Source organism: Parasteatoda tepidariorum, chromosome 2 (assembly GCF_982258835.1).
Source record: "Parasteatoda tepidariorum strain Cologne lab strain chromosome 2, Ptep-v5.0, whole genome shotgun sequence".
Taxonomy (NCBI): Eukaryota; Metazoa; Arthropoda; class Arachnida; order Araneae; family Theridiidae; genus Parasteatoda; species Parasteatoda tepidariorum.
Genome location: NC_141756.1, coordinates 33,024,725 through 33,046,596, shown reverse-complemented (window position 1 = coordinate 33,046,596; position 21,872 = coordinate 33,024,725). Strand labels below are relative to the sequence as shown.

General features: G+C 29.8%; 1 protein-coding gene across 1 annotated transcript; it reads right to left on the bottom strand.

Annotated features, from left to right (window-relative positions):
• Nucleotides 1-1,388: 1,388 nt before the first annotated feature.
• Fbw5 (F-box and WD repeat domain containing 5) lies at nt 1,389-21,779 on the bottom strand. The gene is made up of 8 exons (XM_016065201.4): nt 20,854-21,779; nt 17,722-17,896; nt 13,918-14,330; nt 11,005-11,179; nt 9,000-9,237; nt 8,064-8,249; nt 5,741-5,953; nt 1,389-4,820 (listed from the first exon to the last, which is right to left on the bottom strand). Exons 1-8 carry the CDS (start codon nt 21,205-21,207, stop codon nt 4,604-4,606), a joined length of 1,971 nt encoding a protein of 656 aa, XP_015920687.3. The 5' UTR covers nt 21,208-21,779; the 3' UTR covers nt 1,389-4,603.
• Nucleotides 21,780-21,872: the final 93 nt, after the last annotated feature.

Here is a 21,872-nt window from a genome sequence, read left to right as displayed (position 1 = left end):
TAGGAACATTAATCAGTTTTTTTTAATACAAGGAAACCCTGCTCACTCACCACCCTGATTGCCATGTGTCATCTTTATTTTAAGAAGTCCATATTATGCAACAGGAAAAAAAGATTTTTTTGTTTATGAAATATATAATTTTGTGCAAGGACATTTTGTTAATCTTAACAAAAATGAACAGCTAATTGGATCTGAAAAACTATTAACCTTACTTGAAAAGAAAAAGCATTTAAACTTCGGAATATAAAATGTGTGGTATGATAAGCAGTAATAAAGGAGTTTTTTTTTTATTTGTTAGCAACATATACTGATAACTTTAAATTGTATAACAGTTAAAACTGGAAACAAGTTATTTCTTGAGTTATTTATACTTCTATAAGTTCCGCAGTGGACTGATCGTTAAGACACGGCTCCCAGCAGATCACCGAAGTCAAGCATCACTGGCTATGGTCAGTGTGCGGGTGGGTGACCACTTGGATCAGCCTGCGTAGGGACCAAGGGTGTGCGGTATTGGTCCTCGTTAAAGTGCTCGACTTCGCGTGCAGATCGTCGGGCTATCGAAGCGGGGGTGCCATCCCCTCTGCAGAGGATTAAAATTGTGATGGCATGTCTTCGGATCATCCTCCAGGGATGTTTCCCAGACCGTCGCCAATAGCCCATTGTGCAGCTCTAGTGCGACGTAAATGAACAACTTTTAAAAATTTTGATGTAGATGTTAATATTTATAATTGGCCTAATCAGACTCTCTTATTTGTTTTGTTTATTCATTTTTTTATACTTAAACATTTTTTTCATAATTTTGGACCTTTTTTTTAATTCATTTTTTTCAACCACTAGCTTATAAAAATGACGAGATATCTCAATGAAGATAAATTTATTTTTTTACAAGTCATTATTTAATGCAAAAAAAGTGAAAAAAATATTTACAAAAAGAGCATGTGAATTTGTGATGACTTTCAAACGAATTGAAATTAAGAAAAATAACTTGTGTTATATTCATAAATGAAAATGGTATTTTGATTGATAGAGCTATATTTTTCTATTAATTATGGTTATCAATTAATGCAGTTTCAATAATTTAAAGCTATATTTAAGTTATAGTGAGGCTTTATAACTAACACTGAGATAAGTGCATTTTATTAACATCAGTTGACCAACTAAGATTTTTTTCTTTATGTAATTTTTCTCACCTTTTTCTTCAGTTTAATTTAGATCAAAGGAAAATTTAGATTCAAAGGAATTAAAACACTTGTGTCTTAAACACAAAATATTGTGTATATAGGGAAATTCTATGAATTATTTGTTTCAAATGTAACCTTAAACATTTTTCAATACTGTACAACATGTCTTCATGGAAATCTATTAAAATGAACAACAATGGGTCATACTCGTGCACCAAAGACTTTTTAATGAAATAAATTATTTACAAAAAAAAAAAAAAATTTATGTTATTACACATTTGGGAAACATGAAAGTTCATAAATATCTCTTTGAAACAATATAAAATACATCAAATATACTTGTTTATTTTTGTTTAAACAAAATAAAGTAGTTTTTTAAATTTAAATACAGAATACTTTTGATCTCCATTAAAAATTTTCAATAAGAAAATAATAAGTTATATTCATCACAATTTTTTTTCACCTCTTCATATCAATTTAAATTGGTTGTGAGTCGAAAGACTTTATACAATGTGCAACGTGATTGTTAGTTGGCATAAAATATCAAAATACTTCTGCATTTTTTAAAAGACACTCACAGAAGAGCAAAAAAAAATTGACATCCTTAGCACAGAAAAAATATCACATAACTATTCACCTGAAGAGAAATAAATTTCTACCCACTGCTCAAGGAAAAATTGCAGAAAATAAATATTAATTGTCTGCATCATTTATGATAAAAAAAAATTTCAAAGAGTGAATAAAATTGGCCTAACCATTTTTTTTTTCCTGGAAGCTTAATTTCTGTTATTTCAAACAATCAAAAGTGAAAAACTGTTATAAATTAGAAACATTTAAATCATAAAAATTACCTTTGTTTTTTAAAAAGAAACATTAAATAAATTTAAAAACAAAAGGACAATTTTGTGTGAAAGCAAAGGGATAAAAATTACATATCATCCAAATTATACATTTTAAGCTTCCTACTAATAGTGACCGGTACACGTTAAATCTTTTGGGTCACAAAGTCTTCCAAAGAAACCTCTGAGGGTACTAGATTGGAGATTGATCATTCTCTGCTTTGGTTCAAAATTACGATCTGTAGATCTATGAAGAGTCTGCTCAATAAACTGGTGTGGCAAGAAGTCGAATTCTTGGCCAAAGAGGGCGCCACTGGAAAACAAAAACAATCGCACCCTCAGTGCCTTAATAGGGTACGACAACAACAACAAGGCTCCTACTGATTTTAATGATCTTTAGGGTTGCTCTTGTTAAAGGAATCAAATGCTATTTGAAACTCATTATAGCTCATAGAAAATATTATTTCATTCTTTAAATCAAATTAAATATAAACTGAAAATTGCTGTCAATAACTGATTGTTATTGAACAAACAATAATATTAAATCATATTAAGAAACTTTATTTATAATTAGTAAATATTAAACAACTAGCTTTTATGTTAAACATAATGTAGTTGATATATCACAACCAATTGAATTTGATATTAAGCATATTTAAAATGTTATTAACATATAAATGGTACATTCTGAGATATATTTTCTTTTTATAAAACTTAGATAATAACAATGAGTTTTGTCATCACTGGCAATTACAACATCACAATAGCATTTTATAATAAACACCAATATATTTCCTTTAAGTTTTGATTTTTTCCAAACTTAAATATAAAATATTACATCCAATCTCTGTAAATGCTGATGGGTTTTTTTTACGTATTAATTGTATGCATATAACAAGAAAAAATATTTGGAAATACAAATCGCATTCAGATACAACTTCAGTACACATAACAATGTAACACTCTATCATATAAGCTCAATTTAAAAAAACAAAATAGACATCAAAGAACATCCTCAAACATTATATATATATAAAATTATAGTACTACTTAGGACATTTTTATCTCAACTTCATACTATTTATAAAGTGTTTAATAACAATTATATTTTCACCATAACAATTTACAAATAATGCTTATAAATACAGCTGCTCTAAAATTGTAAGTGTACTCACATTCATTTAATTTAAAACCAGCCATTTATTTATTAATTTTCAAACAAAAATTCTGAAAAAAGAAATTGATATTTATTTCCTGAAAGTTTCAAGTGATTGTACATTTAGAATTCATGCAAAATTTGATAAACTTTAATGTGTCAAAAAAGTGAATGCCCTTTTAACATTCTGGTTCTTTCTTCAGCAAGCAGAAAATTGCATTTCTTGTTGTTGAGTAGAAAATTACATTTTCTGCCCAACTATCCAATTTTCAACATCTCTTTATTAAGGGAAAAGGAAAGGAACAACTGCACAAATTTGTAAAAGAGCTAAGGGACTAATGGCTGATGAGAGATGACCATTATTGAAAGAAAAAAATTTCTTAATGAACATTTCATGCATCAGATACTATTTATATGTAACTATATTGCACATAATGAGTATTTTTTGATATGTTTGTTACAAAATATGAACCATAATTTTGATTTCTATAACATATTACAGTGACTTCGTTCCTTTTTAAAAAATTTATGAAATTACCCTTAGTTGAGAAATTTTGATTCAGATTATACTATATGCAACAGTTAAAGTCAAATTAAATTCTTTAGTAGGACAGAAAAATTAAATTATTTTTAATTTTTGTAACTTTTTTTCTAAATATTCAAGAATATAAGACAACAGAAATAAAAATAAATGGAGAAACAAATTCCCAGAATATTGGGGAAAAAACATACATTGAGGTTGAAACTACTTTGCTTAGTTTTATCAATTTTCTTGCCTTTCTGAAATGGTGGGATGCTTATGCTTTACCAGTAACATTGATTGCCATAAGTTGCTATGCCAAAAGCACCTTGAGCAAAGTTACATTTGTGGAAGCCCAACTACACAATGTTTAGGAATTACTTCCCATTAAGTCATTATTGACAAAATATGTTCATATTTATGTTCATATCTGCTGTAAAAAGAATTTTTTAAATTCATGTGCTGATCTTTAAGTTTTTGATGTGGGGCATCTCAATCAGCTTTAAAAATGAAGAGTAGTAAGTGTTCTCTCTATATAAATAAAATTTAAAAAAATAAAATTATATAAATGTATAAATAAAATTTAAAAAAAAAAAAAGATTTAAAAGTAACAATATGACAAATCATATTTTTAATATAAAGTTCATATTTTTTTTTTAAGAATCAGAGTTCTTACTGTGTAATATAAGTATATAGTTTATTTTAAATTTGCATTTTCAAGGCATTAAACTTGGTCTTATGTAATGTGATTGCAGTCCATTCATGCAGTAAGGATAGATATCTATTACTTTATTTAGCTGTTTATAAATGGCAAATGTATCTAAATGCTTAACAAAACAAAATCTTAACCAGCCCTTATGCTATTCTAAAATAATAATAATAATAAATTTTTAAATCTAAAACAAAATCACATTCTCATGTCTTCTCCCATGTCAATATTCAGCTCCTTGATCCGGTTTCTAGATCTCCAGACTTTGAGGGTGAAATCATCACTGGCCGTTACCAGCATTTCAGGATCTTTAGGGTTGAAAGCCACTGAGTTGACCACATCTGCATGAGGCAGCTTCGCCAGGCAGTTTCCATAATGACGATCCCACAAATATCCACGTTTATCCTCAGCACCACTGAAACCATAACAATACATTAACTGAAAAAAACTTTTTTCTCCTCACCATAAGTGAAAATTCTCAAATGTGATGAATAACACATACCGAGTAAGTAAAACAATAGTTTTAAACGATTTATTAATTGAACAGAAGATATAACACAACGTGGACTAAATCTTAAAGACAGTTTCAAAGACAACTTTATGTAAAACTATGATTATCCAACACTCAGAAGTATGTCAAAAAACTAAAATTCCAAGATAGTAGGGAGTACTCAGTCAATTAATTTTTTTCTTCCATTTTACAAAATGTTAACCGTCACAAAATAAAAATAACATTGAAATTTTTATAAAACTAATTATTTCATTTTATAAAGTACTAAGTTAGCTGATAACAACTTTTATCAAAATTTACACTTAACAAAATTTTAAAATAATATTCCAAGTTACTACTAAAACCTAAAAAAAATTCAGACTTTCTTTTAACAATATTAGAAAATTTTAAATATTTTTTTCTAAAAAAAATCAAAATTGTGTACTGATTTTTTACTAATTAAAAAAGACATGCATGCTGTTGGGCAACTGAAAAATAAACAGTGCTTCATCATAGATTTGAAGAAAAGTGATTTGACAACTATTTTCTTTCCCTTGCTAATACTAACAACACAAAAATAAAATCTTAAGAATCTGATGAAAAAAAATTATTTTTTGAAAAAAAAGCTTTGCAATATTTAACCAGTTATAACAAAATACTAAAAAGCCAACTATACAAATATCTCAATTTTGAATTTTCTGTTTCTTACGTTGACTTTTCTATTGCAAAGCAATATGACAAAAATAAATAAATAGAAATCTTTTGTTAAAAGATTTCAGCATTATCCACTAAGTAGTTTGTCAATTATTTATGTTATGCTTGAAATAAAAAATAAAACAGGTTACCTAGCAACATATTGATCACTAACATCCAGAAAAATGAAGAAACATTCATCGTTTGGAGTGTAAGCTTTATGAGATCTGAGCATAGTACCAACTTCTTTTAGAGTGCAAAGATCAATGACATGTATATCTATCTCTTGGGCTATGGGTGGAGGGCTTAATGGGTTATCTATCACATAGTTCTGAGGCCATGGCCTACTGTTCACGTACAGGTATCTATGAGAAAACACAAAATAATTAAAGCTATTGAGGGAAATCCACCAAGAATTGCTTCATTGAAAATTTTGCTGTTTATGACTAATGATTGGTAAAAGTAAAACAAGCAAATGCAGTGAATTTAGATTAAAAAAATAGTTTTTCTTAAAAAAAAAACTTAATGTAACTTTTAGGTTTTAAAATGTTTTCCAACCATTTCAAGCATAATTGTTAATTTAATTTTTCCACATTGATCCAGCTAGCTTCAACATTTGGTAAAACTTTTTTTTAAATTTAGCTTATAACTTTTTTATCAATTGAATCTCAAGAAGAAAAAAAAAACGTTTTACAAAATTAGTCAAATAGTTCTTTAAAAAAACAAATTTAAACATATATATATATTTTTTTAAATTTAATTCAGAAACTGTTCTACCAATTGGAATCATATTTTTTTAATTGCAGCAACCACCCATATTTTGAAGTTCAAAAATCCAAATCCATCGGAAAAACGAATGTTTTTTAAGAGCAAACTGTTTTTGTCTAATTTTAAATTTGAAATATTGTTCGAACAAATAAATTAGCATATTTATAGTAAGGCCCTCCAACCATTCACATTGAGTCTTTGTACATGAAGATCGGATCATTAGATTAAAAGTTATTCAGGGTGATTATTTTTTGTGGCTTGTAAACAACTTTATAATCGATAAAAAAATTTAGATATTAAGACCCATTTTTAATTCAAGCACACATTTTCTGTTAAATACTAAAAAATTACAATTTAGGAAAAAGATAAACATTCCAAGAATTAGAAAAACAATCCAAGGATTAAGTAAATGTTCAAAGAGCCCAAGTGAGGAATTCAACAACCTGAATATCCATCCACTAGCTGTGCTACTGCTAAAGTGTCAAGGAACCTACGTTTACTCGATGAAGTTATACCACTAATAGCATTTTTAGCTCTTTATTTGAAAAATATATTCAGTAATGAGTGAGTGATTTCCAAATGATTTTGTTTACAATTTTTTGTAAAACAAGTCATTCTGTTGACGATCCCTTATAGTCCTGGTAAAAACTAGTAAAAATAAATTTTAATATCTTAAATTGTTTGATATCATACATAAGAATAAGAAAAAGAAACCAAAAATCTGAATTCTGTATGTATTTGCTATTCTGATTACAGAAAAGAAAACTATTTTAGCCAAATACAATTAAAATAATAATTCCGAGATCTAAAACTGCTATTTTAAATTTATATTCTTAATAACTTTTCTTGAATAATTTTATGAACAGGGGTCTGTCCAGGTAGTTTTTGAGTTAAAAATGAAGTTTTTTTCCCTTCTTTTCCATGATTTCATTACAATATACATTCTTTCTCAAACCGCCCATCTTTTGATCATTGTACTTTTAAAAAGATTGCATGATGAGGAGAAGCTCATTCCCTTTGAAACTATTTTTTGTGCATGGTGTCTTATGAAGTTTTAATTTATATTTATTAGTTTAACACCAGTTTTAATAATCGTAACAAATTATTTAAAATTAAGACATACTCTATTTATCCAAGAAAGTCACAAATTAGAATCTATAACTAAGGATTTTTTTTTCTTGGTTAATGGCGGCACTTGGGTCCATTTTCCCATCAGAATCCCATTTTCCAATCAGGCCTCAGAAAAGCCAGAATTGCTACTCTCTTATCATTACCCAGTGAGCACCTATGGCTAAGCCACGGCGTTGGAGTAGCGTCGTGCACGTCATACAACCACAAACCCGTTTATAGGGTGGGTTATATTCACTCAATCACGCAGAAGAAAGGACATAGAACACAGAGGGAGATAAAGAAACATCCATGCCCTGAGCGGGATTCGAACCCGCAACCATCGGCTCCTCAGTCAGGCACGCTAACCACTCGGCCACCTGGTCGGCTAACTAAGGATTATTCCTTTAGGCATTTACATATATACCTGATGTTGTTTGAAATACGTTAGTTTGAATTGTTCATACACCCTGAGGATAAAATATCAGAAATCAGATTTATAAAACCAGAAAATAAAAATTCAGGCATAAATTTTTTGACCTCTAGGAAATTTTTTATCTGTAAAAAAATAAAAGTTAGACAAGTGTGGAGTGAAAATACCTGTGGTCAGGAGAGAGTCCCATTCCAATGATGTGTCCATGCAAATCAATGACATGGTCGATTTTATCAAAGTAATGCATGACACTCTGCTCATCATACCAATTGGGAGATGTAGTTGGGTTTCTTTCTTGCCTCTCAGCAATACGCTGCACCAATGTGGGAGTCTCTGTGATTCGCTCAGCAAATCTTTACAAAAATATTTTAATGTACAAAACAGTTTTTATTGCAACAAAAAAATTAAAAAACAGTGCAACTTACTTATTGCAATACAAATTTAAGAAGAAGGTTAATTTTTATTATATAATAACTTTGAACATGAGGCTTTACTGAATGATACGTCGAGATGTAACGAATAATGATTAAGTATCCGGCAGCAGAATAGCAACATTTTTTAAAATCATTAATAATTATTACCTGTTATTCATAAGTAATTTTTCTCATTATTGAAGACTAATCAAAACTTAGCTATATTATTGGCATGGGATCTTAATTTAACTTTTTTACCTTGCCATATTTTTAGAAAAAAGTAACAATAAAAAATAATGATAATTAGAAACGCTCTTTAATGCAGAGTCATAATAAAAACATTGAAAAAGTTAATACAAAAACCAAATGGAACAAAAAGTTCATTCATAAAGGTGATTTCATACGTTGGTACTTTTTTCTCTTTAGAAGACTTTAACTTAAGAGAAATAATGCATAATGTAACGTGTGTAAATGCAATAAGCTTTAAAACTGAAATCTAATTGACAACAATCAAAAAGAAAGATCCAAAGCTTTGTCGAATTCACATATAAGTTGACTTTGACTTTTTTTAAACAAATTAAAATTTTTTGTGTTGAAATAATTCAACTTTAATCATTTACAATAAAAAAGCAAAAATCATTACATTTAAATGAATCTTAAAAATTGTCAGAAATAAGGAATTATTTTTACTTGAAGGGCTTAATCCGCTTGAATCCAATTTGGTGTGGTGTGTAAGTCAAAGAGCCAGTGGTAAAAATTAAGAATTTCTCTCTTGGGTCTAGAATTTTCCCAACACTCCCGTCCTCTTCCAAACTATCTCCTGCCTCACTCTCTTCTTCCTCTTGCTGAATGTTGGTCTTCTTCTGAGACAGTTTACGAGACTTCATCTTTCTTCGACCAAAATGCTGCTGTTGGCAGTTCTCTTCCTCTGAAGACACCAAAAATTTAGTTTAATTAGAATCAAGCTCTCTGAAGAAAGTTTCTCTTTTGAAACTACCTAACAAGGCATCATTTATATCTTATGAGAAGCGAGAATTAGTTAAAATGTTTTTCAATCACTTTAAAAACAGAATAGAGCCTTTTTAGAAGTTAGATGAAAAAAATTATGAATATCTGCTAAAAGATTTATATTTTGGGGTTTGAGATAAATGTACCGTTACCCTTCAAACTTTGGCAAGGCTGTGATCTTTTAATTGAATTTTGGTAACAGTTACCCAGGTTCAAAAATAGACAATTAATGAATTACATGAAACATTTAACCAGTAAAATTAAATTTCATTATAACTATAAATTTTTAACAAACACAACTTCAATCATTTCCAGATGCCTTCATGTGTACAAAAATTTCCAATTTATACACTTTTAAATTTCTAAATTGTTATACTCAAGATAAAACTTTTCGATAAAAAGCACTTTTAAATTTCATATGCATAACATTCAATTAATTCACACTAAAAGAGACAATTACGAAATAAAAATACTTGCTCATTCTAAATCTACAAAAACATTTAAACTTTAGGTCATTATATTCCTACAACCGATAATTAGAATCAAATATCCAAGGCTCATCTTAAAATAGGTATCTTAACACCTGATAGAAATAATTTAAAATTCGGGATAAAATGCTCTTCTAAAAAGTTACTAAAAAGGTAAGAAATTAGAGTTTATAAATACAAAAGGAACTTGCAGATCACCTTCTGGAACGCCCACCGGGTTTGCAGCTAGACTTGTGGAGTAGGAGAACTTCGAGTTTCCGCCCGCCATTCAATTCTTTAAGCCCTCCATTAGTAAGACAGAGTGCACCAGGGAAACATTCGATTTTCAGTCGAGGAACGCTCAATTCTTGCCAACCGCCTTAAACTTAGCGACATTCAGTCTATCACTTGAAAAGATTCAGTCTCACAATAGTTGACGGGAGTCAACTATTCTGAGGCTTCAGATTAACTTTCTTCCAGACAACAGCTCATCCGATCAATGTTGCGTACCTAGTCGTTGCATCCAGAGATTCTTTCCAAACATCAACCTTTCAGCATTTCAGCCTAGATCAACTCACTCCGAGACTCCAGCTATATCTAAACTCTTTCTCGATGATACCGGCTCAGAACACAATTCTAGCAGCCATGATAGATCCCGTCAGCGGTGATGTCTCAACCCAACATTCCATCGGGCACGATCTGCACTCCCGTCGCACTGCTTTCTCCGCCACTCTTCACGCCTCTTATACTCTTTTCAGCAAGGCGAAATAATCCATACTGACCTGTTTACTCGCTTAAAAGTCATTCCGTATCTCGTGAACATCAGAACAAAAAAAAGATCCATTAGAAAAAACAGTCACAAACCCTCTAATCCGCTATAAAAGTGATAATACAAATCTCCTTAAATGTTAATACAATTAACTATCCACAATCTACCCCATAAATCCCATTTTAAAAGGATAAATAAAAATTTCTCATAAAATATCATCATTTTGATTGCATTTAAATTTTATCATAGTGGTGCCCCCTATTGAAAAATAACCCTTCTTTAAAAAGTATCTATAAAAAAAAAACTCCAATAAATTCCTATTTATTACATAAAGTACCAATTCATGTACAAGATAATAAATCTATCTGTAACTAATGAATTTTGATTCAATAATGAAGTTATAAATGAAACCATATCTATTTTAACTATTGAAAAGAAAAAATACGGTTACCACTGAGTCCACTCCACTCTTCATCCCATGGAAGCAGGGGGTCTTCAAAGTCAGAGCTAGTGTTCTCTTCTTCTTCACTCGACTCAGATTGGACCTCAGCACGACGGTATTCTTGACTGTACCTTATCGGACTTTCCATGGTGCATGCCTCTTTACTCTCAGCAGTGAAGTGAACCTAGAAATAATACTATGTTCAAGTGCATGTTTCAAAAACACATTGTCAAGAAAATATAAAAACTCCCAACAATAATACACTTTTTTTACTATAGATTCACTGATTATTAGACTCTAGGTCAATTTTACTATAGTGCCCGCCATTTATTAAAATCACTTTCGTTTTATGCTCTTTTGATTTTATTAAGCGGCTGATTTTATTAAGAGGCGATTCAGCATTTGAAGAAAAAAAATCCCATTTTTAAAATTCTAAATGCACACACTTCAAAAGCTGAAATAATGACAACATTAATGCTTTATTCAACTAATTTAATTATTTTAATAAAGTAAAACCCTATATAAGATTAAATTTACAAAACTTTTGCAAAAAACCGATCAATGGTTGCTTGAGTTGCACTATTTAAAATTAACTTTTCAACATCATTTGAGAGTTTATAGAAGTTTTTATAGTTTTCGATATTTCCTCCTCTTCGTTCTAAAGCTTGCCGCAATACATTAAGTGCTTTTCTGACTTCCGTTGAAGATGGCACTGATGAGTTTATTTCATCTTCTGAGTCTGATTCCTCCATTTCTTGATTGGAAATAACTTTGCAATTTTTGATGTCAGTAACAATTTCAGAATCAGATTTTTCTCCTGATGTTTGTAGGTGATCGTCAATAGCTACGTAACGTGAAAAATTCTCGTCCATTTCATTTTCTTCATTGCTGAGCATTTCTTCGAAACAGTTATCAGCTCCATCACCAGTGCTTAATCCACACTTTTTAAAGCAATTTGATATTGTTTGGGTTGAAACAATGTCCCATGAGTTACGAATCAAATGCATTGATTCCAAAATCGTAAAGGATTTCGATAGTTTGTTTGCAGTCAAGAGTTCCGAAGAGCTGTCACAGTCTATGTCACTAATGATTTTTTGAACAACCATTTTTCTGTAATGAAACTTGAATGATCTTATGATTCCCTGATCAAGGGGTTGAATAATAGCTGTAGTGTTGGGTGGCAAAAACACTAATTTAATGTTTTTCAAACTCAAGTCCTCATCAGCAGGGTGCGCAGAACAATTGTCTAAAAGTAAGATGACCTTTTCATTTTTCAGCTCCTTGTCCCATTCAGGAAGAAATTTTGTGAAGATGCTGGATGTCATCCATGCGTTATAGCTGTTGGCATAACTGGTGGGCAGGTGTTTTACTCCTTTAAAACATCGAGGTTTTAAACTCTTTCCTATCACTAAAGGATTTTTTTTCACAGTTCCTGTCATGTTGCATGTTAGCAGCACGGTTAGTCTTTCCTTCATTTTTTTACATCCACCAGTCGATTCATTTTTAAACAGCAGTGTGTGTTCAGGAAGTGCTCGGAAAAATAATCCTGTTTCATCTGTGTTGAAAATTTGCTCTGGTTTATAGTCTTTGATGAGTGTTGGCCACACGTTGTTTACCCAATCAGCGGCAGAGCTAAAATCAGCATCTTGCTTTTCACCATGCAATTTACGATAGACAATGTTGTTGCGTTCTTTCCATCGGGTTAGCCACCCATCTGTAGCTTTAAAATCAGAATCACCAAATAAGTTAGCAAAATCCTGTGCTTTGTGAAATAAAATTCCACGGGAAATTGGAATTCTTCGTTCGCGTGCATTTTTGAACATTCAATAAAAAGTAAGATAAGAATTCAACCCCTTCGATCCCCTGTTGAGTGAGATGGGTTTCTCCAAACTTCATTCAAGTCAAGGAATTGACACTGTTAAATTGATTTCTGCGAACTCGCCGCTTACCACCCACATTTTTCCTTAACTCTTACACTATGTATATCACAGGAAAGTGCTAACCACACCTGTTTTAGAGGTTTGTGAGTAACTGTTGCTTCTTCTAAAAAAATCTTTAAACTTCGAAAAATTAAAATTTTATAAATAAGAACAAAAAAAGCTAAAATATCGCACTTTTGATTTATTATGTAGTCAAAATTTTGATTTTAAAAAGCGGCGGTGTTGATTTTATTAAAGGATGTTTTTAACATGTATTAATATTGTAACGATTCAGGTCTTGCCGATTTGATTTTATAAAGCGGCTGATTTTATTATCCGGTGATTTTATTAGCGGCGGGCACTGTATATACATATTTTGAAAGATGTAATAATAATTTATGAAGAAACTTACAGACATTACTAATAAAGTTAATAATGCCAAATACAAAATAATATTTTTTTAAGAAACTCAAAATAAGAGATGAAAGGAGTACAAATTACAAGGCATTTTTCCTTCTGCTTCTGTCAAAGTAAGATAAGTAGAATCAAGGCTAAACAAAGAATTTATAGTAGCAAGGTTAAATTTTACCATTGATTCAATTTTTGCAAGTATCAATTTATATAATTAAAGTTAATTTCAAATTTTTGTCAATGCTTATTCGAACTAAAAACCAAATGTAAGTAGTTTTATATTTTTCTTAATCTAAGCTAAATGTGAAGAACACTTTGACTTAAATTGTAGAATTTTGCTAACATACATAAATATAAAGAAAAATTTAACAAATTAAAAAGTATTTGCCTTCCTTTAAGGAATTTTAGGCTTTGGAGAGTCCTGGTCCTTGGAGAAATTGTCTCTGTTGAAAAAATTTGCGTCTACTGATCAGCGACCGTTATATAAGAGACTAGAAAGGAGGACAGAGCATTACGACTGGTAGTATGAGTGTTACAAACCCAGTCACAATACAGTATTTAAACTTCAGTCAACAAAAAATCATTCATTTACCTTAATATCCTGGGGAAAAGAACCTTTGGCCAGTTCTAGTGTCCGCCCTCTCACACGAGACCAGTTATTAGCTGCCACAGCATCTCTGGACACAGGGTTTCCGTGTGTAACAGTTTCAGAAGATGAGTGGGGTTCTTTAATGCTGTCAAGTTTGAAATCTGACATGTGACAGTTAGCCACAGTAATAGTACGTATTGAGCTGGCTTTTCTGTTGTAAAACTTAAACAGACGCTTCACAATGGGCTTTTTTTCAGATTCAGATTCCTGCCATGCCTTGTTTAACCACAATGCTGAACAAGAAACTAAATGTCCAAGAAAATGAAGTCTCCCAGACAGCAGATATTCATCTGTGTACCAGGTACCAAAAATATCATATGGCTTATTCAATACACGACACTGGAGAGTAAAATTTCCTAAAAGAAATAGTCATTTAAGATTAAATAATAAAATATCGAAAAAAATAAGAAATTTCAACAATTTTGCTCAGATAAGTTTTTCAGAAGTAGAAAAATAAATACAGCAGAAAAATTTTCAAGAGTTTTTATACTAATATTTATTCTACACAATATCTTATGTTAAATTTCATCAACCACAAACCATAAAACACAGATTACGCCACTATATTGAGGTCGGAATTTCAGGGCTGCCACTGGATGAAAACAAGAAAAATAGTTGCTTTAGTTGCATCATATATGAAAAAAAAGTCTCCTAAATAGTCTCCAAGATATATAAAATAGTTGCTAACATCATATCCTCTTCGAATATAATTTTAATTACTTGTGCTGTAATAGCATAAAATTCAAATAACATGCAGTTAGATACTCATATTTTATAAAAAATGTACATTTATTTGAGGATTTGCAAACAATATATTCTTTCACACTACGCATAAAAACAGGTAGTTTTATTTTTATCTGTTACAGAACAGTTGAATTTGAAACTTGAATTTCCTTTCTCAGTTCTAATTTGCAGCTGCTTAGTTTAGATATTTAAAAAAAAAAGAAATATTGCAATTTAATTCCGTTTTATTTTGTTTATTTTTCATAACTGACACATTTCCAAATTTTAATGCTATCAAAAAAATTATGATCACAACTCGACGAAACGAATATCACCATATACCTTTTTTTCTATTCTAAATAGCTCTAAAAAAATTAACAACACATTTGGAGTAATTAAAGACAATTTTTTTAATTTTGCTACTTCGTTCAAATTAAAAGAGGGGAAAAAACGTAATCCTCAAAGATATTACATTAGCGTTCTGAAGCAGGAGGAGCATTCACGTAGAGCGAATACCAATTCCATCAGTTTGATTGGTTAAATATGCCTGTCATGCTTTTGACATCAAACAGTGAGAAATAATAAAGTTAGGATCAAACGAAAGAGCGGCAAAAAAAGTGGGGGAAGGGGGAAACTCATGAAGCTATTCTTCATTTTAGTCGTTTTGGCTTAAAAAAGTAGCCGATTTTAAGCAACTCATTGCAAATTAGTTGTTTTTACTCATATTTCTTCTAAAATAGTCGCCATAGTTGCTATTGCTTTAAAATAGTCGTTTTAGTCGCCTCTTTAGTCTCCTATGGCAGCCCTGGAATTTAAAAAGAAGGAAAATGCTATTTGAAAAAGCAATGTCAATGATTTTAATCAAATATAAATATGAATAAGTATAAAAAACAAAATGCTACAGAAATAAATGATTGAAAATAATTGTATTTCAAAAATCCTAAATTTCACCATGGTCAAACTTTTATAAACTCTGTTATTTTTAAAATAAATTTGTCTTGTTCTCCCCTCTTTTATAACATCATATTTTGCATGATTAAGGGTTTTATTCAAAAACAAGATAGTTCAATTTTTGAGGTTTAAACTATTTTAAGATTTAAAAAAAAAAATTATAAATCTAGTAAGAATGTAATACTAAATCTAGAAAAGGTAAACATTTTTCGGTAAATATAAAAATTAATAAAACAGAAATATAGCACTATACAAAATAAGCTTGAAGTTTTCAACTAAAATTTCCTATCTTTCAATAAATATTATGACAGTAAATAATATTGCAACTATAAATTCTATATTTCTGTCGGGACTTTCTGAAGTCTGGAAAATAGATTTTCAAAGAGATAAGCTTTAAGGCAAAGAAACATCAAAGCCTGTGTTGTTCAATAAAAAATGAAAAATAATTGATAATATTAATTTTTACTTTATGACATCTTGTTATTTATTAAATGACTTTTAATTAACGAAAGTGTGTTTAGCATAATAATCTACAAGTCACTAATAAAATGAAATAAATAATGAAAAAGTAAGCAGAGTATATGCTTCATTTTCTCTTCCATGAATGCAGATTTCCTCTTTGAATTCTATTTGTAGAGAAGAATTAGGAGTTACAAATATTCAGATGAAAAAACAAATTTTAAATTGGAAAGGAAAATTGACCCCATTTAATAAAAAGAAAAAAATATTATTAAAATGTGAAACATATTTATCACAGGGTTGGCAAGCTTTTGACACATGACGGTTTTTACCGTCATGTCAAAAACCTCTTTGTCAAAAACGTCAAACTGTAAAAAAAAAACATAGTTTTGTTAAAACTGCATTTTTATTTGAGTTTAACTGCTTATAATTTAAAATTAATTCATTTTTGGGCAATAAAACTAGAAAAAAAGTTGTTAAAAATTATTTAAGAACAGATTCTTGCATTTTCCCAACATGAGTATATCAAAACATACTATTTGAAGTAAAATATTAGGATACTAAAAACAATTTCAACATTTCCAAGTATCATTTTGTTTGGCATATTACATTACTGAAGAATGTCAAGATTGATTACTTTCATTCTTAAAATCTTGCTATGAGAAACACATGTACACATAAAAAGAAAGCCTCATAAAATAAACTTTTCTTATCAATTCTGCTTTCAATATTTTACACAGAAATGAGACATGAAAAAGCCTGGGAAATCCTTTTAGAGTTTCAATATTTCTGTATGAATGTATATCCTTCTATAAGAATACATGCATATAGTTGCAAAATCAATAGCAATCATTTACAACATTTATTTATGAAGGCAATTATGTCAAAATAATATATTGTCCGCTATATGCCATAAATTAAAGAAAACAGTAGGCTTTGACAGTTTTTACCACTGTCATGTCAAAAACCAGTTATTGACGGCAAAAACCCAACCCTGATTTATCATTTACCATAGATTTTTGAATGAAAGAAAAAAGAAGCTGTTAATGGGTGTTTATTTTTTCAATCCCTTATTCAGCTGCATAAATATTTATTGTTAACAACTGAAGTTTGTTTTTCTTCAACTGCTCTTGTCTTTTCAATAATTCCTAAGTGTGCTAATTGAAAAGACAGAATAAATGGTTAATGCATCAAGCAAAAATAAAATTTTCCATTTGTAACATTTTGAACAAAATAAACGTTTAAAAATGGAATATTTTTTCGAAAAAAAAAAGCTGTTTAGTGATTGTTAAAAAAGGTTTTAGAAAATTGAGGTTTCCTGAAAATATATACAAACCAGTCTAGATGTGGGACTTTCTACTGTATTTGAAAATAATATCTTATTTTCTCAGTCTAGAAAAACATAAATTATGTGCTATAAAATTGCTTATGCTGCTGAATGGGGAAAAAAATTATCAAATGAAAAAATTATCCCAATATGTATGAATAATTTTAAAAAATTTGAAAGAAAAAGATTAAATATTTTTAAACAATCGTTATGACTTTATTTAAAAGTGTTACATTTGGGGATCATTTGCACTCTTTTTATTGGTATTATTATAGCAAACAACTTACTTTGAAGATTGAATACTGCAATCTCTCCTGATGCTGTGTGAGCACCAAAATGAACACCAGATACTAAGAGAAGAGTGTCTGTTTCATTGAACTGAGAAAACTGTGTGTAGTTCCAACTGAAAGACTTCATATCCGTACTGTGACAAACTGTTGCCGGGTAGGTAGCATTCCACACCTGAAATATCACATTAATTACGATATTTTCATTCATCAGGTATGACACAATAAAGGTCACTTCTGGAATTTTTCTTAGGAGAGATATTATATATCACAATTACGTTTTAAACTTTTGTTTTTAAACAAATATTACTTTATTTATTTCAAAAAATATTGAAAGTACCAAGAAATCTTTTTACAAAAATAAAAAAAATGTGTCTTCAGTACGAAACAAACTTAACAATTTGATGAAAGCTCGGAAAGACAACCCTTGTATTAATAGTTCAAAAAAAAAAAAAATAGTCTGAATATCTTGCGGTTTTAAAGTAGGAACATAAGGTAAAATGGAGAATACTTGCCAGTGATAAGACGAGCAGTAGCTGGTCGCCCACAACATGCGTTTGTTGAAAAATTTTATTTCAGATTTTAGCTTTAACAAAGCTTTTCAGTTATTTAAGTTGGTCTAAGTCCAAGTCCATATTAACTCCAATAATCTGATAGTCTATTTCCAAGTACTAGATAATTAAACTTTGAACAAAAAGAAACTAAACACTTTCATTCTAAAGAGCTCAAAAGTGAAGTGAAATGAAAAACGTAGCAAGTACCTCAAGTTACAAACATTTGTTCTCCTGAACAATTGCTCATAGTATTTTCTGTTTTTATTCCTCTCTTGATCTAGCAATTTTTTATACTTTCTATGACTTTTTCTTTAACTTGGATATTAAAAGATTCTGGTCATTTTAAATTATCTTAGATAAGACACAATACATAGAAACCTAATTTTAGTTCGAAGAAGAAAAATATGTTGAAGACAAGAATTTAATTTTTGGAGACTTAGATTCAGATTTATAAAACAAAAGAGAATAATTTTCTTCAAGATTAACATCCATTACTTTGAAACTACATCATCAAAGAGAAAAGAAATTTCAAATTCCTTGTAATTTAATTCATTTTTACACCAAAATTGCAGCATTTAATTCAGAGTTAAAATTTTTACTCGCCAGCTTGCGAGTGGTGGTTGAATATTTAAATCGGGCAAGTAAGTTTTGTCTTGCGAAATATTGCATTTCAAATCAAACTATCATAATTACATCAGATTTTTACAATAGACTTGATTGGGTCTCAGGATTCTAAATTCCCTAAGAAGATCTGCTCAGAATTTCTATAAATACAGCACAGAACCCGTTATCCGGAAATCAGAAAACCGGAAAACCAAAAAACCGGAACGAAATTCGATAAATTTTCTCGCCATTTAAAAAAAAAAAATTTTTTTTTTCCTCGTAAGATTTCGCGATTTTTCTTTCTTTTTTTAAAGATGTTTACCTTACCATCATTTTGGAAATAATCATTAGTGTATTACTTCATCGTTTTTTTCTTATTTTTAAGATTATTTCCAAATTTTTTTTTTAAGTTGGGTTTAACAATAAAAAAATGGCTTTTTGTAGCGATTCAGAAAATCGGAAAAATCAGTTATCCGGAATAGCGATGGTCCCGACCGTTCCGGATAATCGGTTCCCTACTGCAGAAAATTTCTATGTTTCTTCAGAAATGCTATAATAGAGTTTGACCATAGAGCTGCAACTGACAAATGGTATTTAGCACAAAAGGCAGTGGTAAATAAATATAAAGTGCACGCTATAGGATGGGGGAAACTTTTCATGATAAATTCTGTTTCACATGAATTAGTAATTATTAATTTAAGCAAAAGAAATGTGAGATAATGTAATGCAAGAATAAACCATAAGTTTCAAATGCTGAATTTTTTTCAAAATATCAAAATGTGTGGAAATTATGACAGGATTGGATTACTTAAGATTACATAATCTACCTAATTTGTTTGTATTTTGATTTTTTTAACTAATCATTTGAAACTTTCTGGTTTACATTCGATTTACATGAACTCACTGTTTTTTAAACCTATCACAATAACGTTTTAACTTTCTACATTCTTTTCTAATTTTAATCCTCAAAAACTTCTTTATACTAAATCTGTAAATATTTGAAAAATAGATGAGCAAAAACTTCAGTCTAACTAGTACCTTTCAAACTGAAATTTCAAGCCCTGGTTTAATCCATCTGCACAAATTATTCCGTTTCATCCTTAAATACTTGTCTTTTTCCTTAGAATAATACAAATTCCTCTAATTTTCTTTCATTCAGTTAAAAGAAATACATAATAAAATCACTTAAAAAAATTATCCGACCAAAAAATATTTTGTCGAATTTCTCATTTCCTAAAAAAGATTAAAAATTACAGTTTCAGTAAAACCAAACTTTATCTTATTTGTTATTTTATGCAATCAGGCAAGATTTTCATAAATAATTTATGAAAATTCTCACCCCATTCAATTAAACCAGGGATTATAAATCTGCAACTTTGTTTCTTATTTTTTATGATTACAAAAGTAAACATTGAAAATATGATTATTTTACAGAAAAATACTCTCCTCCCCAAATTTAAAAAATTACTTCTTTGAATAATTTAAAATATCCCTTAAACTCACATGTTTACATTTCTTTTGAAAAGGAGCAGGATGCCTTCAATAAAAAAGGCATTTTTTTCTACAAAATGGCATTTTCAAGGGAGAAAAAAGGCACTTTTTTCTCATGTAAAATAAAACTGCCAAATTAGATTTTTTACCATAAAATAATCATCACTTTTTCAATCCTAACTAGGGTCCAAAGTAAAAAAAAAATTTTTGTTTCGAAATATTTATGATATGTTTTTTCCCATTCAAATTCTGATTATGTATAAAATGTAGGACAGAATATTTCGTGACTGGAAACATCATTTATTGGATTTAAAAGCCAGTAAAGACCTTTGTAATGTTACGAAATTGTGGCACCTAGTTGAGTTACAACCAGTGGAGTCCACTCCTCTCCGAAAGCTCTGTGCCTAGAGCCCTTGAATTTCTAAATCATGTCTGGATTATCAATAATATTGACCACAAACAAAGAGGGAAATAATTTCATTACCTTAATATAACCATCCTTAGAGCTGCTTGCAAACATCTCTCCATTGTGTGAAAAGCTGACATGAAGCACCTGATGAGTGTGTTCAACCAGCACTTCAGTCTGATGTGTTGGTGTGTGATACTTCAGTCTCTTGTATTCATTGAACCAAGAATACTTACCAGGTGCTATTGGAATATTCTTGTCAATTTTAAAGTCATTGTGCAAAAGTCTCTTCCACAACAGTTCATCATTGGCGAGACGATGCCAATTCTTGCAAGTTTTCCTCACATTCAACAGATCTTTTGCACTTAAATGAGAAAAAATATACAATAATACTGGATCCGGGGTTATGTGCCATAATTCCGAGGCTTCCATTTTTTTTATTTTCAGACTAAAAACATCATTTTACTTAAAATACATTCAATCAATTCTGAACAAATCTATCCACTCTAAAAAGTATCCAGTGCAAAAATTCAACAAATTATTATATAAACAACGAGGCAAGTTTTTAATTATGGATATACTTTTTATTACCACAATTCTATTTTATAAAATACTTTTAACGTAAAACACAGCCTAGTTAAATCTCGGACAAATTGCAATTGCGTAAAATATTGATTGGACATTAATCTGAACAAATAAGGAGCTTAAAATTATTACGAAATACAGGAATTTTGCTATGAAAAATCAATGTCGTTATTGTATTTCTTGGATAAAGACGGGCAAGTAAAAATAAGTTTCATCAGAGAAACTCTTAAGCTAAAATACTCAAAAAATGAAGCAATTAAATAAGCTTCAACATATGCTGATCTTATAAATTAGGAATAACCCCAATTTTAAAATTATTCTTGTTTTTCGAACGTTTCCTCAAGCCGATTTCCAAACGTAAACAGATAAAGCTTAGCAGCTGATCGTGCAGCTATTTTCGGTTTTGGATCCTCGACATCAGCGATGCCTAAAAATAAAACTAAAAAAAAAATTAAATATGCAAAAATAAAAAAGGAGTGAAATTTTCTTTTTTGGGTTTTAAATTATGCCTT